The sequence below is a fragment of the Schistocerca americana genome, chromosome 11, assembly GCF_021461395.2.
Source record: "Schistocerca americana isolate TAMUIC-IGC-003095 chromosome 11, iqSchAmer2.1, whole genome shotgun sequence".
Lineage (NCBI taxonomy): Eukaryota > Metazoa > Arthropoda > Insecta > Orthoptera > Acrididae > Schistocerca > Schistocerca americana.
The window spans coordinates 81570513-81598275 of record NC_060129.1 but is presented as its reverse complement, the minus strand read 5'-3'; the positions used below and the strand labels follow the sequence as shown (position 1 = coordinate 81598275).

Genomic DNA, 27763 nt, shown 5'->3' with positions numbered 1-27763 from the left:
AACAGAAATTCATATGGCAGACTGAAGAAACTTCATACTACACTTAGTCAACTTAAATAATTTTTTTACTTTTCAGTTTTGAGGCCACCTCCAGGTTAGCAAAATATTAATTATCTGAATGTCATAGATACAGTTGACATAGCACATACATCTCTCACAGCACTTTTCACAAGATATATACCGACTATAAATTATTTAATGCATAGCTATACACAAGTACGAATCACAGAGAATGTAAAAGAATACTCAAAATTTTGATCATTGCGAAAACACCCCCTTGGGGTATGGAGGTACACACATTTTTAAACTGACTTACTCCACGCTGACAGATTGGTTGTACTAAAAATGACAAAGTTATGTTCTGCTCCTAGCCACCTTAGATCTCCAAACTAAATGTGGATTTATTTTTATGAGATTCATTCGAAAGACTTTGTGCATATGCCTCCTTCGTTGAAAACAAATCCGAAACAACGTTCGCGTTCGTAATGCACTCACATCAGTGTCTCCACATTTGCTTCAGAATGTATGGTGTGAAGCTGAACATCTCTTAGATATCCAGGGGAGTCACTCAGAACTTCTCTAATGTATGTAAGAAAAAAATTGAACTTTTTTCATTCTAATTGTTGTACAACTATGCATAATTTGGTTATAGCCATTTCTAATTAGTATGGTATATTCCTTTTGACTTGCACTGTATAAATAAAATACAAGGAGCAAAACATTATCTTCAATTTTCACAGGAATCACTGTACACATCAAAAGACACGAAATGGATGCAGCAGTTGAGAAGGGAGTGAGACAGGGTTGTAGCCTCTTCCCAACATTATCCAGTCTGTACATTGAACACACAGTAAAGCAAACCAAGAATAAATCTGGAGAGTGAATTAAAGTTCTGGGAGAAGAAATAAAAACTATACTGCTCACCAATGACATTGTATTTCTGTCAGTGATGGCAAAGGAATTTCACTGAACAGAATGAATAATGTCTTGAAAAGAGGTTACATGTTAATCATCATCTAAAGATAAACAATAGTAATGGGGAGTAATTGAATTAAATTGGGTGACAAAGAAATTACATTAGGCACTTAGTTATTAAAAGTAGCAGTTGATTTTTGCTATTAAAATAACTCACAGTCCCAGTAGTAAAGAAGATATAAAATGCAGACTGGCAATAATAAGAAAAACTTCCCTGAAAAAGAGAAACGTTTTAGCAATGAGTACAAATTTAAGTATAAGGAATATTTGTCTGGAGTGTAGTGTCACAATGAAGTGAAACGTAGCTAATAGAAAGGGATAAGAAAAGAAGCCCTTTCAATGTGGTGCACTACAGGAGAATGCTGGTCTATGTCTACTCAGTGTCTCTCAATAAACTGAAGAATGCAATAAATAACTACAATAAACAAAAATATAAATTGTAATCTTTTATAAAGTTGTTAGGTTGACTCTTGTGGCATACTGTATTAGAATAGGTCAGTTTTGTATAATCACGTCCATTACTAAATTAATAACTTAAATGAATGCCTCCATTTAACATATTATAACTTAATTAGAATACCGTAACATTGTAACTATAGATGCATATAAGCTTTATATGATTACACCATTTACAGGTTAACACGTTTAAAAGTGAGCAAATGCTTCTGTCTATTTTTTTGGATGGGAAATTAGAAGGTACTGATTGAACTGGGAAGAAAAGGTCTTTATGGTACAACTTGAGTAAAAGAAGGAATCATTTGATAGGACACTTCCCGAGGCTTCAAATAATAGTCAATTTGATAATGGAAAAAAAGATTGGAGAGGTAAATATTGTAGAGGGAAACCCAGGTTTGACTATAGCAAGCAGGTTCGAATGCATGTAGTTATGCAGACATGAAAAGGCTTGCACATGATGGACTAGCATGGAAAGCTGGATCAAACTAGTTTTAAAGCAAGAGACAACAACAACAACTAGTTGCACACTAATAGTTCCATAGAGAGCAGTTTCATTTCATTTGTGTAGAGGTGGTTGGGTGACAACAATATTGAAATACATGATTAGGCTAGGCCATCTGAAAATATTTGGATGTATGAGTATTATAACAATTTTTTCCTCTTACAGAATGAGAACTTCCCTAATTTAACATAAACAGAAATCCTGGCAGAACAACATGTACGATCCACAAATCTAAATTCTACTCATATCATCTTTATTATTCTGTACCAGTTCTCAGAAATCTATATACACTATGTAATCAAAAGTATCCAGACACCTAGATGAAAATGACGTACAAGTTCGTGGCACCCTCCAACGGTTATGCTGGAACTCGATATGGTGTTGGTCCACCCTTAGCCTTAATGACAGCTTCCAGTCTCACAGGCATACGTTCAGCCAGGTGCTGGAAGGTTTCTTGGGGAATGGAAGCCCATTCTTCACAGAGTGCTGCATCGAGGAGAGGTATCTACATCAGTGGGTGAGGTCTGGAACGAAGTCAGCGTTCCGAAACGTCCCAAAGGTGTTCTATAGGATTCAGGTCAGGACTCTGTGCAGGCCAGTCCATTACAGGGACGTTATTGTTGTATAACCACTCAGCCACAGGCCGTGCATTATGAACAAGTGCTCAATCGTGTTGAAAGATGTGATCGCCATCTCCGAATTGTTCAACAGTGGGAAGCAAGAAGGTGCTTAAAACATCAATGTAGGCCTATGCTGTAATAGTGCCATGCAAAACAACAAGTGGTGCAACCTTCCTTGATGAAAAACACGACCACACCATAACACCCCGCCTCCAGCATCACACACGCTGGTAGATGACGTTCACCGGGAATTCACCATACCTACACCCTGCCATTACATCATCACATTGTGTACTGGGATTCGTCACTCCGCACAATGTTTTTCCAGTGTTTACACTCCTTACAGCAAGCGAGGCGTCGTTTGGCATTTACTGGCATGATGTGTGGTTTATGAGCAGCCGCTCGACTGTGAAATCAGAGTTTCCTCACCTCCCGCCTATCTGTCATAGTACTTGCAGTGGATCCTGATAAAGTTTGGAATTCCTGTGTGATGTTCTGGATAGATGTCTGCCTATTACACATTACGGCCCTCTTCAAATGTGGGCGGCCTCTGTCAGTCAGCAGACGAGGTCGGCCTGTACGCTTTTGTGCTGTACATGTCCCTTCACAGTTCCACTTCACTATCACATCGGAAACAGTGGACCTAGGGACGTTTAGGAGTGTGGGAATATTGCGTACAGATGTACGACGCAAGTGACGCCCAATCACCTGACCACGTTCGAAGTCCGTGAGTTATGCGTAGCGCCCCATTCTGCTGTCTCACGATGTCTAATGACTACTGAGGTCGTTGATTTGGAGTACCTGGCAGTAGGTGGCAGCACAATGCACCCAATATGAAGAACTTATGTTTTCGGGGTGTCCACATACTTTTGATCATGTAGTGTATCAGTAGTTTTGTGTGTGAATTGAGGTTTCACGTTAATAAAAAGTGCCACCTGACATCACAGACTCTGGCTGAATGTCAACATACAAGGGATGCAACACGGACCACTGATCAGATCACTGTGTGAGTATTGAGACACTCGGGCCAGAATTTCTGTCAACAGCGTGCACTGTCTCCGACATTACGTGACCTACCAATGAAATGTAACCATTCCTGCTTTCACAATTTGTAACTGCACATTTCGATTCATTTGTCTTCTGATTGGTTTGATGCCACCTGCCACGAATCCTTCTCCTGTAGCAATCTGTTCATCTCAGACTAGCACTTGCACCCTGTGTCCTCAGTTATTTGCTGGATGTACTCCAATCTTTGTTTTTCCCTACAGTTTCTACCCCCTACACCTCCCTAAGTACCAAATAGGTGATTCCCTGGTGTCATAAGCCTTGACCTTATTTCTTATCTTATTACGAGGCTGGTTTGAAAAGTTCTTGGAATCACCACGAGAGGCCAGCACTACTGCAATGAGTTGTTCACATGATGTTCATCCGGATGTTGCCTGGAAACACGATGTTGCCTGTATACATGTGCTCTTAGAAGAGAACTGTGGTGGTGACACGGCCCTGTTGTTGTTCCCGCACGGTGATTTGCGAAGATGGGGGAAAGAAAAAAAAAATTCGAGATTCGAGCAGTGATTAAGTACTTCGTAAAGAAATGTATGAAAGTAAAGGATATTCGTGCCAATTTCCAGAACACACTGGGGGATTCTGTTCCTTCATATTCAACTGTTGCCAAGTGGACACACTAATTTAAATTTGGTCGGGAGAGCTCAGATGACGATCCACGCAGAGGTTGGCCGAGATGTGTCACTACTCCAGAAATCATTGCAGAAGTGCACGAAATGGTCACGGAGGATCGCCGATTGAAAGTGCGTGAAATTGCTCACACCTGCCAGATGTCACCTGAAAGCGTGTATCTCATTTTAACTGAAGAATTAGAAATGAAAACATTATCTGCAAGATGGATGCCATGACTCTTGACGTGTGCCAGCACACATGTGCCGTCACTGTGGCAATATTATGCAAACTGAGATATGAATTGTTGCCACCACCCGTCTTGTTTACCTGATATGGTTCCGTCAGACTTCCACCTCTTCCCAAAACTGAAAATTTTTCTTGGTGGATGAATATTCACTTCAAACAAAATATTGATAGCCGGAGTTGACAACTATTTTGCAGGCCTGGAGCAAACTCATTTTTCGAGATGGGATCAAGGCACTAATCTACAAGATTAATCTACAAGAAGACTACATTGAAAAATAAAATAGTTTCAGTGCTATAAGTGCTTTTTTTCTATTCCGTTCTGAGAACTTTTCAAACCACCCTTGTATTCCACCTGATTTTCAACATTCTTGTATAGCACCGCATCTCAAATGCTTCAATTATCCTCTGCTGCAGTTTTCCCACTGCCCACAATCCATTACTATATACCGCTGTGCTCCAAATGTACATTCTCAGACATTTCTTGATCAAATTACAACCTATGTTTGATACCATTTGAAGTGTTAAAGCTCTGGTTGCGAGTTGTAACTGAACCAACAACTTCACTAATGATCTGTCATCTCACTGTTGTGGTTTCTTCACACAGTGGACCTGCCACACTATACCACTAATTGTGCCGTAGGGCTTTGTCTCTAACGGCAGTGTCGAAGTGTAATACCACACCCCCTTTGTGATCCTATATCCTTTTACCAGTCTGATCCCCACTCTCCTGAAGAGGGCATATGTGTAATATCAGTATGCTGCTTTGATTTTGTCTTTTCTGGTTATCTGGATTCAAATACACTGAAGATTTTCTTTTGCAGCAAATTAATAAGCTGCATTAATTTAAATTATTGTTTTGACATTGTTTATCTTGGGCCTCACCAATATGCAGAAGGAAGGAAACATGTTGGGTTAAAAGCTGATGTACCATCACAATTTGTACATTATACGAACTTCAGGCACATGATATATAACTGCTATTGTAATTATGGAGTAATTAACGATTAAAGTTTCGATATTTGTAGTCATAAAAAGACAGCTATTTTTATGTTTTCAAACTAAAAAAGAAATTGTATCCATAATTGTAATATGACATGATAATTTTTCAGTCAGGATAAAGCCTAATGGAATTGTAATTACAACTATACAGAAACATAAAGTTTTTACTCGTACAAAATTTAATTAATTGAATCTCAGCCTTTCATTAAACAAAACTAATCCCTCTGTTCATCTGAAAATGATGGGATTATTATCTTTTAAGTAAGTAAAATAATATATGCAAATTAACCAAATATATTGCTGTAATGATAAAACGTGAAAATTACAGTCCTAATAGAAACGGATTCTTTCCTGTCTTTGAATGAAATTATTCAATGTTATTTCACGTAAATTTCTACGTAATTTTGGAAGACGTATGTAAAAGTTTTAATTGTTAAACCTAAAAATTTCATCTGTAACAATGTCAGTACTTGTTTAAATTCACATAAATAAAGGTGATTTGTAAGCTGCCATATCTCTGTTGGGGTTCAGTTTGACAGCAGTCACAAGACAGTGTTAAGTCAATTTTACATGTAGTTTGCCCCCGAACATCTAGCGTGCGAAATGAAACTTGTTGTGAACACGAATTCCTGGAGCTTATTTCTTCCATTGCACGATTCCTTAGTGGTGATGCAGTAACATCAAGATGAACCTACGGCAGCATTAAGAAGCAGCACCCTGGATTACACATGATATGTATCATTTATTTGGTGGAGGATATCCGTAATATGATGTGGTATTCCGTTTTCTTGTGTTAAGCAACGATACACATCGCAAACCTGACCATACAAAATCATTTTTTGCCACGTTATATTACAGATGGCTGTAAGAGCACTCACATTTACGCCAATTCACAACAAAATGATGTAACTGTCTTTTTTTTAAAGAACTGTTCTGTATCTGACTGTTCTGATATTTGACATTTACAACATTACGTAACAAATCTCTTATTACCCAGAACAACATGTTTAAAGTGAATCTCAGACCAGCACAAATGAGAATGACATTTCTCCCCATCTTCTATCAACTGTTTCTGCCAGTGTTTACATTATTGGCAGGGTTGCTTCCTCTATGCCTTCCAAAACACTGCCAAGACACAACACTGAAGTACGAACGCCGCTACCACAGCAGGTAGAGACTTTTGACAGCAGCACACATTCCAATGTCCTGTGCTAGCACTTCACTCACTCACGGTCTCAGCACAAACCAAAATCGAAGTGCGCACAGTGGAAATTCTCTAGAAGCTAGCTACGTAAACAACGTTTTTACACTCTCAAGAACATCTTCCACTAAGCCAGAAGTACAACAGCAGAAAATGCTACTCTGAAGAAGCTCATCTTACACTACACAGTAGTTTTCTGTTGGCCAGGAATGCCTTCTTCCTCTGTGCTAATCTGCTTTTTGTATCCTCCTTGTTTCATGTGACATGGGTTATTTTGCTTCCAAGGTAGCAAAATTTTTACCTTCGTGACCACCAATTTTTAATAGTTCCTCACTATTCTCATTTCTGCTACTTCTTTACTGTTGCCCTTTTCCAGTTTACTCAATATATATTCCATATTCATTACACTATTCATTCCATTCAACAGATCATGTGATTCTTCTTCACTTGCACTGAGGATAGCAATGTAATCAGCAAATGTTACCACTGATGTCCTATCACCTTGAATTTTAATCCCACTCTTAAACCTTTCTTCAGTTCTGTCACTGCTTCTTCAATGTACAGCCTGAACAGTATACCCGTTTTAATCCGAGTAGTTCATTCTTGGTCTTCCAGTTTTATTGCTCCCTCTTGGTTCTTGTGCATAGTGTATATTACCCATCTTTCCTTGTAACTTACTCTTATTATTATCAGAATTTCAAACACCTTGTACTATTTTACACTGTCAAATACTTTTTCTCGGTTGACAAATCCTATGAGCGTGTCTCGATTTCTCTCGAGTCTTGCTTCCATTGTAAAGTGCAATGTCAGAACTTTCTCTCTGGTGCCTTTTCCTTTCCTACAGGCAAACTGGTCATCATATAACATATACTCAATTTCTTTCCCATTTCTCTGTATCTTATTCTTGTCAGCAGTTTGGATTCGTGAGCTGGTAAGCCGGCTGAGATAATTTCTACGCATATCTGCCCTCGCTATCTTTGGAATAGTGTGGATGGTACTTTTTCCGAAAGTCTGAGAGTATGTCACCAATCTCAGATTTTACACTCCAACTCAACAGTTGTTCTATCCCTTCTACCTTATTTGGTATCAAGTCGTCCAGGTGTCTTGAATTCTGACTAATACTGGATGCTTTATGTCTTCCTCACTGATACCAATTTCTTCTCCTGTCATATCAGTAGCCTAGCCCTTCCCCACATAGAGGCCTTCTATGCACTCTTTCTACCCATCCACCCTTTCTTCTGCCTTTAAAAGTGGAATTTCCATTGCACTCTCAATGTCACAACCATTGTTTTTAATTTCACTGAAGGCTGTTAATTTTCTTGCAGCTATTTCAACTTGGCTTCCCTGCGTTTTCCATTCATTTTATTCTTAAATGATTTATATTTGTGTATTCCTGTCCTTCCCAGAACATTTTTGTACTTCCTTCTTTCGTCAATCAACTGAAGTATTTTTTTTAAATACTTAAACTTTCTTCACAGTTGACTGCCCAACATCTATTACTGTCCTTTTTAGGGACGTATACTCATCTTCTACTGAGCTCCCTAGTGTGGTATACCTTTACATCTTTAGTGGACTTCAAATGAATCTTATTTTTCCTCAAACATTGTAAAATCCAGGATGGAATGTAACAATATTATGAAAAGAATAGTTGCTACTCAACATGCTGTGGCAGGAGGATTATGGGAACGTAGGCTATATCGCAGTGAGAGTTACCACCTGCACAATTCAGAAAAGCTGGTGGTGGTGGGAAGGTTCCACATGGCACAGGCTGTGAAGCAGTCATTGAAATGAAGGACGTCTTGTCGGACGGTGTACTCAGCAACAGGGCAGTCCAGCTGTTACTTGGCCTCAGTTTGTCGGTGGCCATTCGTGAGGACGGACAGCTTGTCGGTTGTCGTGCTCGTGCAGAATGCAGCACAGAGGTTGCAGCTTCAGTTGCAGATCCCATGACAGGTCTCACAGGTAGCCCTGAATTTGATGGAATAGGTGATGCTTGTTACCATACAGGAGGATGTATAGGAAAGGTTTTGCATCCAGGTCTATTACAGGAATATGAGCCACGAGGCAATGGGTTGGGAACAGGCATTGTGTAGGGATGGATGAGGATATTGTGTAGGTTCGGTTAGCTGTGGGAAGGATAGTGGTTAGGATGTTCCTCACTTCAGGACACGGCAAGAGGTAGCCGAAACCCTGGTGGAGAATGTGATTTGGTTACTCCATCTCTCAGTCGTACCGAGTCACGAGGAGAATGCTTCACTGTGGCCAGACGGTGGAACTTTTGGGAGGTCGTGGGTGACTGGAGAGATAAGGCGTGGAAGATCTGTTCTTGTACATGGCTGGGAGTGTAATTACAGTCTGTGAAGGTCTCACTGGAGAACCTCAGTATATTTCGAGAGGATCCGCTCGTCACCACAGATGCAATGGTCACCGGTGATTAGGCTGTATGGGCGGGACTTCTTGGTATGAATGGGTGGCAGCTGTCAAAGTGGTGGTATTGGTGGTGGTTGGTAGGTTTGATATGGATGGAGGTACTGATATAGCCATCTTTGAGGTGGAGGTCAACATCGAGGAAGGTGGCTCGTTTGGTTGGGTAGGACCAGGTGAAGCGAATGGGGGAAAAGGTGTCAAGGTTCTAGAGAAACGTGGATAGGGTGTCCTCAACCTAGATCCAGATCATGAGGATTTCATCAACCAATCAGAACCAGGGGACGGGTTTGAAATCATGAGTGTTTAGGAAGGATTCCTCTAGATGGCTTATGAATAGGTTGCACCCCAGATTTGTTTGTAGGTATTGCCTTTAAAGGGGAAGTAACTGCGGGTTAAGACATAGTTGGCCATGGCGACTAAGAAGGATACTGTCAGTCTGAAATTTGTCTGGCAACAGAAAAGGTAGTGTTCAATGGCGGCAAGGCTATGGGCATTAGTGATATTAGTGACATTCGTGTAAATGGAGGTGGCATCAACAGCTACGAGCAGGGCATTGTGTGATAAAGGAACAAGAAGTGTGGAGGACTTTAGGAAGCACGTTGAAGGTAGTGCGGGGAGTGGCAGGGGTGAGAAGAGAGATGGACTACAGGGAGATGTTCTGGCAAGAGCCTATGGATTTGAGGAGACACTGGAGATCCTGCTGGATTTTTCCAATGGGGTCACTAGGGCACGGTTTGTAGGTGGATGAATCTGAGAGCTGGCAGAGTCCTTCTGGCAGATAATCCTTGCAGTTCAAAACAACAGTGGTGGAGCTTTTGTCAGCAGGTGGGGTTATAAGGTTGTGATCAGTTTTTAGGTGGTGGATTGCAGTTCTTTCTGCGGTTGTAGGGTTAGTTAGCAAGTTGAGGAATTTGGCAAGTGATGATGAGGCAAGGTTCAAGGATCGTGACAGTCTTTTTGTTGTGCCTATCTGCAACTCAGCATCTCCGTTATATTGTACGTAGCAACTATCCTTTTCACAATGTTATTTTTCCTCAGTACTTCAGTATCCCATTTCCTTCCACACTGACCCTTTCAGACGATTCTCTTACATTTATGTTCATTACTCATCAATATTATATTGTGATGAGAGTCTACATGTGCTCCTGGGTTTGCCTTATTATCCAGTAATCAGATTTGAGATTTTCTGTCGGACTATGATGTAATCCAGTCGTAATCTTCCTGTGTCTCTGGGTCTTTTCAAAGTATACACCATCCTCCTGAGATTCTCAAACAGAGTATTCACTCCCACCAACTGAAATTTATTGCAGAACTGAGTTAGACTTTCTGCTCCCCATTTTACTACCAAGCCCATATTCTTCCATAATCCTTTCTTCTATTCCTTTCCCTACAACCACATACCAAACTCCAATGATTATTAGAATATACACTACTGGCCATTAAAATTGCTACACGAAGAAGAAATGAAGATGATAAACGCGTTTTCATTGGACAAATATAGTAGAACAGACATGTGATTACATGTTCATGCAATTTGGGTGCATAGATCCTGAGAAATCAGTACCCAGAACAACCAACTCTGGCCGTAATAACGGCCTTCATACGTCTGGCCATTGAGTCAAACAGAGCTTGGATAGTGTGTACAGGTACAGCTGCCCATGCAGCTTCAACACGATACCACAGTTCATCAAGAGCAGTGACTGGTGTATTGTGGTGAGCCAGTTGCTCGGCTACCATTGATCAGACGTTTTCAATTGGTGAGAGATCTGGAGAATGTGCTGGCCAAGGCAGCAGTCGAACATTTTCTGTATCCAGAAAGGCCCATACATGACCTGCAACATGCAGTCGTGCATTATCCTGCTGAAATTTAGGGTTTCTCAGGGATTGAATGAAGGGTGGATCCACAGGTCGTAACACATCTGAAATGTAATGCCACTATTCAAAGTGCCGTCAATGCAAACAAGAGATGACCGAGACATGTAACCAATGGCACCCCATACCATCATGCCGGGAGATATGCCAGTAAGGCGATGACGAATACACGCTTCCAATGTGCGTTCACCGCGATGCCGCCAAACATGGATGCGACCATTATGATGCTGTAAACAGAACCTGGATTCATCCGAAAAAATGACGTTTTGCAATTTGTGCACCCAGGTTCGTTGTCGAGTACACCATCGCAGGCGCTCCTGTCTGTGATGCAGCGTCAAGGGTAATCACAGCCACGGTCTCCGAGCTGATAGTCCGTGCTGCTGCAAACGTCGTCGAACTGTTCGTGCAGATGGTTGTTGTCTTGCAAACATCCCCATCTGTTGACTCAGGGATCGAGACGTGGCTGCACGATCCATTACAGCCATGCAGATAAGATGCCTGTCATCTCGACTACTAGTTATATGAGGCCGTTGGGATCCAGCATGGCGTTCCGTATTACCCTCCTGAACCCACCGATTCCATATTCTGCTAACATTCATTGGATCTCAACTGACGCGAGCAGCAATGTCGCGATACGATAAACCGGAATTGTGATAGGCTACAATCCAACCTTTATCAAAGTCGGAAACGTGATGGTACGCATTTCTCTTCCTTACACGAGGCATCACAATGTTTCACCAGGCAACGCCAGTCAACTGCTGGTTTTGTATGAGAAATCGATTGGAAACTTTCCTCATGTCAGCACGTTGTAGGTGTCGCCACCGGCGCCAACCTTGTGTGACTGCTCTGAAAAGCTAATCATTTGCATATCACAGCATCTTCTTCCTGTCGGTTAAATTTCGCGTCTGTAGCACGTCATCTTAGTGGCGTAGCAATTTTAATGGCCAGTAGTGCATAATGCATATGGAATTACCCTTTCAATATCCTCATATCCTTTCTGCATTTCTCCTTTTGACATCAGCATGTATACCTGAACTATCATTATTGGCAATGGTTTGCTGTCGAATCTGATGAGAACAACCTTATCAGTGTTCACAGCTCATTCTCTTCCCTAATTTCATAATCATAACTAATCCCACTCCCATTATACCGTTTTCTGCTGCTGTTGATATTACCCTATATTTGTCTGGATAGAAATCCTTATCTTCTCTCCATTTCACTTCACTGACCTCTATAATATCTAGACTGAGTCTTTCAATTTCTCCTTTCAAATATTCTAGCTTTCTTATCACATTCAAACTTCTGACATACCATGCTCATAATCCCTCTTAGCTGTTCCCTCCCAGAGATCTGAATAGGAGACTAACATATAATCTTTTACCAATGGAGAGATGATCATGACACTTTTCCCAATTTCAGGCCATATGTCATGTGGATACACTTTACGTGCCTTTAATTCAGTGGCTTCCACTGCCTTCTGCATCCTCATGCCAAAGATCATTGGTGATTCTTCCACCACTGAGCAGCAGTTCGCCACCACAATGGCTAGACAATGCCCTGAACCACTGTCTGCTCCTTCACTCTCTTTGCAAGGCGGTTCGCAGATCCCCTTTCATCAATTAAATTCAATATCTGCTCTGCTACCCAAGGATTTCTACTAGATCTCATCTTTTTAACTACTTGATCCTCTGCTGCCTTCACTATTTCATCTCTCAAAGCTACCCATTCTTCTTGTACTGTATTTCTTTCCCCATTCTTTTAAACCGTTCCCTAATGCTCTCTCTGAAATTCTCTACGACCTCTGGTTCTTTCAGTTTATCCACATCCCATCTCCTTAAAACGCCACTTTTTTGCAGTTTCTGAAGTTTTAATCTACGGTTCATAACCAAAAAATTGTGGTCAAAGTCCACATCTGCCCCTGGATATGTCTTACAATTTAAAACCTGGTTTATAAATCTCTGTTTTACCATTATATTATCTACCTGAAATCTACCAGTGTCTCCAGGCCTCTTCCAGGTATACAACCTTCTGTCATGATTCTTGAACCAAGTGTTAGCTATGATTAAGTTATGCTCTGTGCAAAATTCTACCAGGCAACTTCCACTTTCATTCCTTACCCCCATTCCATATTTACCTACTTGTCCTCCTCTTCCTTTTCCTACTATTGAATTCCAATCCCCCATGACGATTAAATTTTTGTCTCCCTTCACTATCTGAATAATTTCTTTAATCGCATAATAGATTTCTTCAATATCTTCGTCATCTGCAGAGCTAGATGGCATATAAACTTGTACTACTGTGGTAGGAGTTGGCTTCGTATTTATCTTGGCCACAATAATGCGTTCACTATGGTGTTCATAATAGCTTACCCGCTCTCCTACTTTTTTATTCATTATTAAACCTACACCTGCATTACCCTTATTTTATTTTGTATTTATAACCCTGTATTCACCTGACCAGACGTCTCGTTCCTCCTGCCACTGGACCAAGCGAGATGGCGCAGTGGCTAGCGCACTGGACTCGCATTTGGGAGGACGGCAGTTCAATCCCGCATCAGGCCATCCTGATTTAGGTTTTCCACGATTGCCCTAAATCGCTCCAGGCAAATGCCGGGATGGTTCCTTTGAAAGGGCAAGACCGAATTCCTTCACCACCCTTCCCTAATCCGATGAGACCGATTACCTCGCTGTCTGGTCTCCTTCCCCGAAACAACCCCAACCCTGCCACCGAACTTCACTAATTCCCACTATATCTAACTTTAACCTATCCATTTCCCTTTTTAAATTTTCTAACTTACCTGCCCGATTAAGAGATCTGACATTCCACACTACGATCCATAGAACGCCAGTTTTCTTTCTCCTGATAACGATGTCCTCTTGAGTAGTCCCTGCCCGGAGATCCGAATGGGGGACTATTTTACCTCCGGAATATTTTACCCCATCATCATTTAACCATACAGTAAAGCTGCATGCCCTCGGGAAAAATTATGGCTGTAGTTTCCCCTTGCTTTCAGCCGTTCGCAGTACCAGCACAGCAAGGCCGTTTTGGTTATTGTTACAAGGCCAGATCAGTCAATCATCCAGACTGTTGCCCTTGCAACTACTGAAAAGGCTGCTGCCCCTCTTCAGGAACCACACATTTGTCTGGCCTCTCAACAGATACCCTTTTGTTGTGGTTGCACCTACGGTACGGCTATCTGTATCGCTGAGGCACGCATGCCTCCCCACCAACGCAAAAGGTCCATGCCATGGTTCATTGGAGGGGGCAGGGAATTTAAAAGGTAATTTATGTAAAACTTTCAATTTTAGTAAGTCACTGCTCAAATCAGACACTCACAATGTACATGCATTTACCACTATTTGTGGGAAAAAAAAGTGGAAGTCATTCAACAGGAACACCACTAGAAGATAAAATGAAACAAATTTTTTACAGTCAACATGATATCTGATCTTCAAAGCATTTTTGGTTATAAACTGTGTTCCATTACGTGTTTATTACTTGTGCTGTGTCATCATTGTGGTGGAGAATGTGCACTGTGATGACAAAAGTCAGGGGGTACCTCCAAATATTGTGTTGGACCTCCTCTTGCCAAGTGTAGTACAGCAGCTCGAAGTGGCACGGACTCAACACGTTGTCAGAAGTCTGCATCTCCATACATACTCCGCAATCCACCATACGGTGCGTGGCGGAGGGTACCTTGTGCCACAACTAGCATCTTCTCTCCCTGTTCCACTCCCAATCAGAACGAGGGAAAAATGACTGCCTATATGCCTCTGTACGAGCCCTAATCTCTCTCATCTTATCTTTGTGGTCTTTCCGCAAAATGTAAGTTGGCAGCAGGAAAATTGTACTGCAGTCAGCCTCAAATGCTGGTTCTCTAAATTTCCTCAGTAGCGATTCACGAAAAGAATGCCTCCTTTTCTCCAGAGACTTCCACCCGAGTTTCTGAAGCATTTCCGTAACACTCGCGTGATGATAAAACCTATCAGTAACAAATCCAGCAGCCCACCTCTGAATTGCTTCTATGTCCTCCCTCAATCCGACCTGATAGGGATCCCAAACGCTCGAGCAGTACTCGAGAATAGGTCGTAGTAGTGTTTTATAAGCGGTCTCCTTTACAGATGAACCACATCTTCCCAAAATTCTATCAATGAACTGAAGACGACAATCCGCCTTCCCCCCAACTGCCATTACATGCTTGTCCCACTTCATATCGCTCTGCAATGTTACGCCCAAATATTTAATCGATGTGACTGTGTCAAGCGCTACACTACTAATGGAGTATTCAAACATTACAGGATTCTGTTTCTTACTCATCTGCATTAATTTACATTTATCTATATTTAGAGTTTGCTGCCTTTCTTTACACCAATCACAAATCCTCTCCAAGTCATCTTGTATCCTCCTACAGTCACTCAATGATGACACCACAGCATCATCAGCAAACAGCCGCACATTGCTATCCACCCTATCCAAAAGATCATTTATGTAGATAGAAAACAATAGCGGACCTACCACACTTCCCTGGAACACTCCAGACGATACCCTCACCTTCGATGAACACTCACCATCGAGGACAACTTACTGGGTTCTATTACTTAAGAAGTCTTCGAGCCACTCACATATTTCGGAACCAATCCCATATGCTCGTACCTTAGTTAAGAGTCTGCAGTGGGACACCGAGTCAAATGCTTTCCGGAAGTCAAGGAACATGGCATCCGTCTGATACCCTTCATCCACGGTTCGCAAGAGTCCCCTGTAGAAATATTGAGCAACGCTGCCAATATAGCCATCCATAATTGCAGTTGCCAGTGCACGATTTTGTACACGTTTCACTTCCATACGTATAGCCTCGTACGGAAGTGAAACATGGACGATAAACAGAGTAGACAAGATGAGAATAGAAACTTCTGGAATTGGTACTACAGAAGAATCCTGAAGATTAGACGGGTAGCTCACGTAACAAATGAGGAAGTACTGAATAGAACTGGGGAGAAGAGGAATTTGTGGCACAACTTGACTAGAAGAAGGGATCAGCTGGTAGGACACGTTCTGAGGCATCAAGAGAACATTAATTTAGTATTGGAAGGAAGCATGGAGTTACAATTGTAGAGAGAGACCAAAAAATGAATACACTAAGCAGATTCAGAAGGATGTATGGTGCAGTAGTTAGTCAGGATGAAGAGGCTTGCATAAGATATAGCAGCACAGAGAGCTGCATCAAATCAGTCTCAGGACTGAAGACCAAAACAACAAACAACTTAACTGACCTCTCAACTATGTCCCATAAATGTTCAATGGGATTCATGACGGGCGACCTGGGTGGCCAAATCAGTCACTCAAATTGTCCAGGATGTTGTTCAAATCAATCGCTAACAAATGTGGCCCAGTGATACGGGGCACTGTCATCCGTATAATTTCTATCGTCGTCGCTACAAATGGTCTCCGAGTAACGAAACATTCATTTCCATTCGATGGCCAGTTCAGTTGGACCAGGGGACCCAGTACATTCCATTTAAACACGGCCCACATCATGATGGAACAACAATCAGCTTGCACAATACCTTGTTGAGAACATGGACCCATAGCTTTGTGGGGTCTGCCCTACACTGGAAGCCAAACATTAGCTCTTACCAAATGAAATCTAGACTCATCCGACAGGCCACAGTTTTCCAATCATCAAGTGCCCGACCGATACGGTCACGAGCCCAGGAGAGGCAGTACAGGTAAAGTCGTGCTGTTAGCAAAGGCATTTACGTCAGTTATTTGTTGCCACAGCCCATTAATGACAAATTTTGCTACACCCTCCTAATAGATACATTCGTCGTATGTATGTCCCACATTGATTTCTGCAATTTATTTTATGCAGTGTTGCTTGTCTATTAGCACTGACAATCCTGTGCAAATGCTGCTGCTGTTTGTCATTAAGTGAAGGCCACTGGCCACTGCATTATCTGTGGTGGGAGATAATGCCCGAAACGTGGTATTCTCGGCACACTCTCGACACTGTTTCTTTGGTTTGTGGGGTGCTCAACTGCGTGGTCATCAGCGCCCGTACAAAGTCCCAATTTTTTCACAGTCCAATTGAGAAAATGTCACAAGTGATGATGATGAGAACAACACAAACACTCAGTCCCCTGGCAGAGAAAATCCCCAACACGACCGGGAATCGAACCTGGGACCCTGCGATCCAGACGCAGCAATACTAGGCACTAGACCGCGAGCTGCGGACTCTCTCGACACTGTAGATTCTGGAATATCGAGTTCCCTAACAGCTTCTGAAATGCAATGTCCCACGCTTGTAGCTCCGACTAGCATTCCACGTTCCAAACCTGTGTGTAATGTGCTGTACAGTCTCCACCATAATGACAACATGGCACAAGTGATGAACTCTTAACAGAGCACGATTTATAAACAAATATTTTTTGAAGATCAGATGACGACAGTTTCAACTCTCAAAATTGTCATCAATAATAAATAAAATTAATGTGATCTCGGGTATGAACAGTTTTTTCAAGTTACATATACAGGGTGTTACAAAAAGGTACGGCCAAACTTTCAGGAAACATTCCTGACACACAAAGAAAGAAAATATGTTATGTGGACATGTGTCCGTAAACGCTTACTTTCCATGTTAGAGCTCATTTTATTACTTCTCTTCAAATCACATTAATCATGGAATGGAAACACACACCAACAGAACGTACCAGCGTGACTTCAAACACTTTGTTACAGGAAATGTTCAAAATGTCCTCCGTTAGCGAGGATACATGCATCCGCCCTCCGTCGCATGGAATCCCTGATGCGCTGATGCGGCCCTGGAGAATGGCTGTCCACAATACGAGCACGAAGAGTCTCTACATTTGGTATCGGGGTTGCGTAGAGAAGAGCTTTCAAATGCCCCCATAAATGACAGTCGAGAGGGTTGAGGTCAGGAGAGCGTGGAGGCCACGGAATTGGTCCGCCTCTACCAATCCGTCAGTCACCGAATCTGTCGTTGAGAAGCGTACGAGCACTTCAACTGAAATGTGCAGGAGCTCCATCGTGCAAGAACCAAATGTTGTGTCATACTTGTAAAGGCACACGTTCTAGCAGCACAGGTAGAGTATCCCGTATGAAATCATGTTAACGTGCTCCATTGAGCGTAGGTGGAAGAATGAGGGGGCCCAATCGAGACATCACCGACAATGCCTGCCCAAACATTCACAGAAAATCTGTGTTGATGACATGATTGCACAATTGCGTGTGGATTCTCGTCAGCCCACTGGCGGTGAATCGAGGAAGTACAGTACATGCTGACGAACTAAAATGAGCTCTAACATGGAAATTAAGCATTTCCGGACACATGTCCACATAACATATTTTCCTTATTTGTGTGTGAGGAATGTTTCCTGAAAGTTTGGCCGTACCTTTTTGTAGATCACTCCTTCCATTTTCTCTATATGAGAAGCTCGAATCAAATAGCAGAAGGTAACTACTTGTGGCTTTGAACTCACCTTCTCCTCCGTCCTGATTTCCCCAGTCCCAGCTCGGCCCCCTGACCACTTTGGCTCCGATGAATATACCCTTCAGCTGAAGCTTCACACCTCCCTTGCGAGGAGGCATGTCCACCCTGCAAACGAGCTGTTGTTACAGTAGACAGTAGGTAAATGAAAAGGTTTCCAGCAAATAGCTGGACTTTTTAGTTAATGTGTCAACTGTGGGAACATCCAAGGGATGTACCTTAAGGAATGAAACTTTAAAGTGTATAATAATATACAAATTTACTGATGAAAATAAGTCAGTTACATATTATTGCAGCGTACGCTGTGATTATGTATAAAATACACTAATGGAAAAAAAATTGCAATACAAAAAAATAATGAAATTTTGGGAATACATTTGTCTAGGTAACATATTCAAGTACACACACGCACATACACACTCACGCAAGCGCAACTTGCACACACATCTGCAGTCTCAGAGAGCTGAAACTACACTGCGAGCAGCAGCACCATTGCATGATGGGAATGGTGACTGGGTGGGGGTAAGGAGGAGGTTGGGGCAGGGAGGGGAGGGACTTTTTTTTTTAATTTTTAATTTTTTTTTGTTATGGTCATTAGCGCCCAGTCTGTGACTTAGGAAAAGGCAGAAATGGGAACGAAACTCAAAAAATTGGAGAAACTAAAAATAGAAGGAAAGCTTAAAAAACCACTATAGAAGGGGGTTGGTTGTCCCCAAAAAGAGCTTCAAATGACTAACGTCATCTCATTGGCACTAATAAACTCGAGAACGCGATCGGCTGAGCGCGTGTCATCTGCTAAAATGGAAGATATATCAGGCAACAGCCGTAGACAGGCGCGTAACGGAGTAAAATAGGGGCACTCGAGTAAAAGGTGCCTTACCGTCCACAGCTGAGAGCAGTGGGGACAGAGTGGGGGAGGATCGCCGCTTAAAAGATGTCGATGGCTAAAAAGACAGTGTCCTATCCGGAGTCTAGTTAAAATTACCTCCTCCCGACGACGCGTTCTGGAGGAAGAGGTCCTAGCACAGGGAAGAGCTTTCACGACCCGCAATTTATTATGGGGAAGTGTCGACCAATGTGCGTGCCATAAAAGAGTAACACGACGACATAAAACACTCCATAGATCGGTGAAGGGAATCGTGCGAATAGCTGGCCGAAGAAGAGAGACTGCAGCCTTGGCTGCTATATCGGCCGCCTCATTTCCACAGATACCAACGTGTCCCGGGATCCAGAGGAATGCCACAGAGACGCCCCCCCCCCCCCCCCCCCCAAGTGGAGCAAGCGCAGACAGTCCTGAATCCGGTGGACCAGAGGGTGGACAGGGTAGAGAGCTTGGAGACTGAGGAGAGGGCTGAGAGAGTCTGAGCAGATAACATACTGTATCCGCTGATGGCGACGGATGTATTGGACAGCCTGGAGAACAGCATAAAGCTCTGCAGTATATACCGAACACTGGTCGGGAAGCCGAAATCGATTTGGGTGTCGCCAACAATATAGGCACTCCCTACACCTAATGATGTTTTCGAGCCATCAGTGTAAATAAATGTGGCTTCCTTGATGTGTGCACATAGAGCAGCAAATGCCCGACGATACACAAGTGAAGGGGTACCATCCTTGGGAAATTGACAAAGGTCACGGAGCAGGAAGGTCCGGGGACGGAGCCAAGGCGGTGCTGTACCCCAAGTTGTCAAGAAGGTTTTAGGAAAGCGGAGGGGGAGGGATAGTATGGTGGGAGTGGCGGACAGTGAAGTGTTGCAGTTTAGATGGAGTGTAGGAGAGAAGGTGCAGAGGGGGAAGGGGGTAAGTAGCGGAAAGGAGAAAAATAAAAATAAAAATAAATTACAAGACTGGGTGTGGTGGTGAAATGACGGCTGTGTAGTGCTGGAATGTTTTGACTGTGAAAATTTATCAAATACATCTATCAATTACAGCTCAAAATCTTCATTTATAATCATAGTTCCTGACCCAGCTGAGTAAATAGAGAATAGAAATATTTCTTTCAGTGGGCTGGACAAGAATGTGGATTTGCAGACTGGAAACAATGGTATATATGTCCTCCATTGCTTTCTGGCTCACCACAGAAATAGTTCCATATTTTAATATTTCCTTTTACTGATTAATATTATTATTAAACCGCTGCCCCACAAGACGGCAGGCGCAAATGCGAAGGGATTACACTCTGTTCACGATGCGACAGTCCTTCCTCGTGGAAATCAAATGCAGTCGACCTGAACCTTCGTGACGAGTAAGGCTCCACTCGCACCCCCGTGCAGTCCGACGGAGTTATTGTCACGTCTGAGTGCCCTGCAGATTTGGATACTGCACAATTTGACCAGCTGCCTAAATCATCATCAGTTATCTGCTATATCAGCAGGTCCTTTGCCTCTCCATTTTCTGCAATCCATTGCTTCCTCGTAAAGGCTGCTGTATGTTGTACCATCCATCATGTCATCCAGTATCTGGAACATCTTCCTTCCTCGCTTCCTTTTCCCTTCTACATAACCTTCTAAAACTGTTTTTATCAGTCCGTCATTCTTCCTTAATATATGCCCAATCCAATTTCTTTTTCTTCTCTTTATTACATCTAGTAACTGTCTTTTCTCTCCCACTCTTCTCAGTACATCAGTACCTAAATAAAAACCCACAACGAGGCTGCTTTCAAAATCTGTCAGTTGCTGGTAGTGGTGCCTCATGCGAGTACAAGTCATCTTCATGTCGTTCACAGTGATCACACTGTTAGTACATGTGTTCCTGATTTATGTTTCCATTTTCAGTTATTTTCAATATTTAGTTTATTGTTGAAGGTCAGAAAGGTTATACGTGTTTTACAGTACTCGATAAATTTATTATTTCGAAAAAGATGGAGCGAAGAATTTGCATTAAATTTTGCTCAAAACATAGAATAAAGTGCATTCGAAATATCGACTGTGGCTTTTGGCGAATCTATTACAAGTAAGACGACGACTGCCCTGGGTGCCCAAACACGTCAATTACTGACAACAATGTGGAAAAAATAAAGCAATCAGTTAATCACCGTCACAGAAGTTGCTGATGATGCCGGCAAATCCTTTGGCTCGTGCCAAGCAATGTTTTTGGCTGTTTTACGCATAACATGTGTACTACCAAAGTTTGTTCCAAAATTACTGAATTCCAGCCAAAAATGATGGTGCCCAGACATTACTCAGAAATTGCTGAATGAATCCAACAACAATCCACAACTTCTAAAAGAGGTTATAAGAGGTGACAAAACGAGGGTACGATGCTGAAATTGAGGCCCTATTGTCTCAGTGGAAATTACCGTATTTGCTCGAATCAAAGCCGCACCTGAAAAATGAGACTCAAAATCGAGGAAAAAAAATTATCCCGAATCTAAGCCACACCTGAAATTTGAGACTCAAAATTCAAGGGGAGAGAAAAGTTTTAGGTCGCACCTCCAAATTGAAACAAAGTTGGTCCATTGTAATATGAGACACAATTTAGGTCGAATGAATGACGATACAGCTACAGTAGTTTGGTTCGAGTCTTAAGCTTAGCAGTTAAGCTTTACCAGGTAGCCACTGCTATGTGTCAGGCCCTCCGTCCGTATTTATATGGGTACCCTTCCTTTTTCACGTGCTTCGTCTGGTTTGAATTGATTGCTTATTTTTCTTTGATCTGATAAGTGTCGTTCTCTTTGTTATAGGTGTTTACGTCACTCTAAGCTGAAAATACATTATTGTACTGTGTCATGCATTGTTTGTCGCATTCTGATAATGAGTGCTTACGACCTGTTGCCGCTCGCAGCATGCCTTGCTTTTGTGCAGGTTACCGCTGCTTACAATAAAAGAGGAATCGTTTCATTAGCGAAACAATGGCAAGAAACTGCTATTTGTTGTTACTTACAGTGATACTTTCTTTGATAATGATCAACAAGAACCAAATAATAGACTGCGTATGATAGAAGATGTTCTGAACGAGAGTTTAGCGAAAATTTTTCTCTGTTTGAAAATCTTGGTAGACGCCTCTTTAGTACGTTACATTCTGCACATAAATTAGAGTCATCTTAAATTCAAAAATCTAGTCAATTGCCGTGCTTCATTTCTGACTGTATCGCTATTAGGCATAAGAATAATACGAATATAAACATGACATGATATGTATATTCTTCCGCGTTTGCTGTTGTCTCACTCTAGTTTCATAGTTTATTAGGCAGACAGGATTTAAATGAGATAGCAGCAACCACGAAAGAATACATGGCAAAATGTTTATATTCGTATTATTCTTATGGTGAAGAGAATACTGCATGTGATTCACAATTCATAAAAGTTCCTATTAGCAACCATCTCTTCTCACAGGTAGGAAAAAATTCAGAACGTAGAGAGGGCAATAGTGACAAACATCCCAGTCTTTCCAGTCGGATTTTTGTAGTACATTGAAATGCTGCTACTTTCGAAGATGAACAATACGGAATTTGTATTTACTTCGTTGGATAATGTACGAAAATGCAGTGGTCGAAACTCGGGGCGGAGAAAAAAAAATCTCGTCTTCCACTTTTTTTTTTTTTAATTTATTTACTGACGCAGAGGTTTTGGCGCCAGTATTTATCTTTGTGCCTGCAAAGCAAGCCTGTGTAGCGCTACATATATTCGACAGCAGAAGTTAGTTGTGGCGGCACCTACCAACATTTTTCAGAACTTCCGCTTACTTTGCACTCGATTCTAAGCCGCAGGCGATTTTTTGGATTACAAAAACCGGAAAAAAAGTGCGGCTTTGATTCGAGTAAATACGGTAAAAGTATTCCACAAGTTTGATCACACTTGAATGTTGTTCTCACTGTTTTCTTCAATCACAAAGGGACAGTGCATCACAACTTCCTGCCTTACGGTCATACAGTCAGTAAGGGATACTAACTGGAACTTATGTACCATTTGCAAGTAGCAATCCGAAGTAATGTGCCAGATTTGTGGCAAAACCACTCGTGGAAATTGCATCACGATAATGCTCCTGTTCACACCTCAATGCTCATTCACGATTTTTTGACAAAAAATGAAACTGTTATGCTGTCTCAGTCACTATATTCATCAGATACGGTCCCCTGTGACTTCTTTCTATTCCCGAGGCTGGAGAGAACTGCGAAAGCATGTTGGTTTGCCGCTACTAATGACACAAAAACAGAACCACTGAATGAGCTGAACGTTACAAAAAGTAGGTTCCAGAAATGCTTCCAAAATTGGAAACAGCACTGGCACAAGTGTACGAGGGTTGACTGAAAAGTAATGCCTCCACCTTCGCAACTCTTCATAGTTGGCATCATTGGTATGTGGCAGGTACTGGATCATTCTGTAGCCTCTTCTCTACAGCTCCAGTTGGCGGGAAGCCTTAGCATTCAACGGTTGTGTTGTTACAGTGTAAAGCATGGAACTCTGCGCAGAAAGTCAGTCAAATGCAATTTCAGCAACGTGCAGTCATTGAATTCTTGACAGCAGACGGTGTTGCTCCAAAGGAGATTCATCAGAGAATGAAAGCAGTTTATGGTGATTGTGTCGATGTGAGTACTGTGCACAGTTGGGTGTGTAAGTTTAAAGATGTTGAGGCGGGAACATCTGACCTCCGTGACAAAGAAAGAGTTGGACATCCTGTGACAGGACCCCCCCCCCCCCCCCCCATCCCCCACCCCTCCGAGTTCCACAAGCAAAATGTTGGCAGATTAAATCAGTACGATCGTTGTATCACTCAGAGAGAAATTGCAAGCACAATTGGCATTTCACAAGAACATGTGGGGCACATTTTTGCTTTGCTTGGCTATCAGAGGATCTGCGCATGATGGGCATCCTGGATGCTGACTCCTGAAACGAAAGCTAGGAACTTGTCTCGCAACGAGAACAAAGGTGACGCCTTTCTCCATTCAATTGTGACAGGAGACAAAATGTCAGTTTACGGAATACCGACACAAAGACTCGTCGCAGAAAAAGAAATTCAAGACGCTGCTCTCAGCTGGAAAAATCGTGGCCACTGTGTTCTGGGACACAGATGGTGCTATCCTTGTCGATTTCCTCCATCGTGGCACAATAATAAATTCATAGCATTACATCACAACGCTTCAAACTCTGAAAAGACGGCTAACAAGGGTCAGAAAGGAAAAGGGAAATGTTTTCCTGCAGCATGGCAATGCCAAACCACACACTTCACGTGCCACCAAAGCAGCACTTCAGAGACTGAATCTAACCATCCTCCATACAGTCAAAATTTAGCACCCCGATTTCCATCTGTTCCCGATAATGAAAGACGATCTGAGGGTATATCATTATGCTTCCGATGAAGACGTTGAGAGAACTGTGAGACTGTGGTTGCAAAAACAGAGTGTCGACTTCTTCCGTGACGGCTTCAGAAAACCTGTTCATCGTTGGCAGAAATGTGTCCAATTGGCTGGTGATTATGTGGAGAAGTGAATATTGGTAATTAAAGATCACATTCTAAGGATTATTTCTGCATTTGATTTATTAAAATATTCCCATCCAAACCCAATTAACAAAGGTGGAGGCATTACTTTTCATTCAACCCTCATATTACATCCGAGAGGAATTATGCCGAGGGAGAAAGCTGATGAATAAATAAAGATTCTTTAAGAAAACAAAAATTCCCATTACCTTTTGGTCACAACTCATATAGCCCACAGAGCCTAGTAAAAACATTAACCAGGAAGATCACTAATGTCCTCTGGTGGCCATTTTACCTGTCGCAGAGAATTGCAACTCTAATCAATTGCACCACCTGCAGCTAGTAGTGTACGTGTACAAAGTTATGTCGGTATCTGATTATGCTGTCTGGGTGGTTCAGTATATAACATACAATGGTGCTCTTACAATCTCTCGTGGCACACCAGATATTACTTCAGTGTCTGTACATTAATCTCCACTCAGAACAACGTGCTGTGCCCTGATTGTCAGTCCCACAGGAATGTATTTTCTTTACAAGATGTCAATATTGCTACGTGGATTTAGAACAGTAAAGTTGCTTAACTCAACATCATATGTTCCAAGTCAGTGTTCAACGGAATCCCATTTTCAATAACATCCGGTACTGGTAAACATGCAAGTGCGTCTCCGGAATATTAGGAGAGGAAATAGGCTCTGCGACGCAGAATACTCACCCGACAGACCTGTTGGTCTCGAACCTCTCGAAGGCGTGGTCCGTGTCGTGCTTGTCGGCCATATAGCACTGGGTGCAGATGTCAAAGTCGTAGCACTGGACGCACTTCCATCGCATCCCACGGATGCCGTGCTTGAAGCACGCGTCGCACTTTATGTTCGGGTGCCTCACACCTGTGCAGGGCAGAAGAAAAGGAACAGTTCATTTCATTGTAGGAGGAGATTTGCCAACACACGAAAAAAATATTTCTGACAACTAGGAAACCAGAAGGAACATTATGTTACTTTAGTTATATATATGTTGCATATATTACCTTCACATTGCCTCACTATTATGTGCAACAAGATAGTTAGATCTTTCCTGCCCCCCCCCCCCCCCCCCACACACACACACGTTTAAAGAATCAAACTCCCACATACAACACAGCTTCAAACATTCCATTACTTTACAAATGAGTTAATATGTTACGTATCTGAAATTAAGCACATAAAACCATTATGGTTGAAGGTGGAAAAACCTAATCATGTTGGTTTTATTAGGAGGGAATACAGCAAAAGTAGTGCGTCCAAACTTTTTATGTGAAAACTCAGTGTTTAAATAAAAGCAAACCTCATCCGAACAGGCCTCGGAAGGCCCAATGGTACTGATCGGCCACTGTGTCATCCTTAGGTCACAGGCATCACCGGATACAGATACAAAGGAGCGTGTGGTCAGCACACCGCTCTCTCGGCCATATGTCAGTTTACGAGACCATAGCCGCCACTTCTCAACCGATAGCTCCTCAGTTCGCCTCACGAGGGCCGAGAGCACCTCGCTTGCCAACAGCGCTCAGCAGTCTGGACGATCACACATCTGAGTGCCAGCCCAGCCCGATAGTGCTTACCTTCGGCAGTCTGATGGGAACTAGTGTTACCACTGCGGCACGGCTGTTGCACTTGTTGTTGTTGTTGTTGTGGTCTTCAGTCCTGAGACTGGTTTGATGCAGCTCTCCATGCTACTCTATCCTGTGCAAGCTTCTTCATCTCCCAGTACCTACTGCAGCCTACATCCTTCTGAATATGCTTAGTGTATTCATCTCTTGGTCTCCCTCTACGATTTTTACTACCCACACTGCCCCCCAATACTAAATTGGTGATCCCTTGATGCCTCAGAACATGTCCTACCAACCGATCCCTTCTTCTAGTCAAGTTGTGCCACAAACACATCTTCTCCCCAATTCTATTCAATACCTGCTCATTAGTTACGTGACCCACCCATCTAATCTTCAGCATTCTTCTGTAGCACCACATTTCGAAAGCTTCTATTCTCTTCTTGTCCAAACTAGTTATCGTCCACGTTTCACTTCCACACATGGCTACACTCCATACAAATACTTACAGAAACGACTTCCCGACATTCAAATCTATACTCGATGTTAACAAATTTCTCTTCTTCAGAAACGCTTTCCTTGCCATTGCCAGTCTACATTTTATATATTCTCTACTTCGACCATCATCAGTTATTTTGCTCCCCAAATAGCAAAACTCCTTTACTACTGTTAAGTGTCTCATTTCCTAATCTAATTCCCTCAGCATCACCCGACTTAATTCGACTACATTGCATTATCCTCGTTTTGCTTTTGTTATGTTCATCTTATATCCTCCTACGTGAAACAAACTTAATCATCATTCTGCACCTTTATTCTTCAAGTCCTCATATTTATTTCTCGACAGTTTCCCTGGTGCCAAACCAATTTCTTCCGACGACAGACCAGTTCTTTTATACCGTCGCTGTAGATTGTTTGACTATTGACAGAGCCACTTCACTTCACCTCTACTTGTACCACTTCATCACTATCAAAGTAAAGTCTTCGAAGATGTTATTTATGTTCTTGTATGTGGTCTGCCACTGTCATGCTGAAAGAGAGGGTGCTCCCCGCATATACAAACTCTTCCAATTTGTTGGTCGGTTGGTTTAAAAGTGGGGGGAAGGGACCAAACTACAAGCTCATCGGTCCCTTGTTCCTAATAAAACAATGCCACAAGTGTGAGAATAAAACAGAAGAGACATATAACACAAAACAAAAAGAAAGGAAAAACCACAAGAAACAAGGAAAGGCAACATACACTAAAAGGAACAAATGAGGACAAGAAAACAACAGAGATGCTAGAAACAGA

At 42.2% G+C, this 27763-nt stretch overlaps 1 protein-coding gene across 1 annotated transcript in view; it reads right to left on the bottom strand.

Annotated features, from left to right (window-relative positions):
- Positions 1-27763, bottom strand: part of LOC124553637 (E3 ubiquitin-protein ligase MIB2) — a 219376-nt gene that overhangs the window by 169129 nt on the left and 22484 nt on the right. The window contains exons 3-4 of the mRNA XM_047127508.1: positions 25609-25780; positions 18472-18587 (exon numbers count right to left, since the gene is read on the bottom strand). Of these exons, the coding sequence (XP_046983464.1) occupies positions 18472-18587; positions 25609-25780 (288 nt within the window). The remainder of the gene's footprint in view (positions 1-18471; positions 18588-25608; positions 25781-27763) is intronic.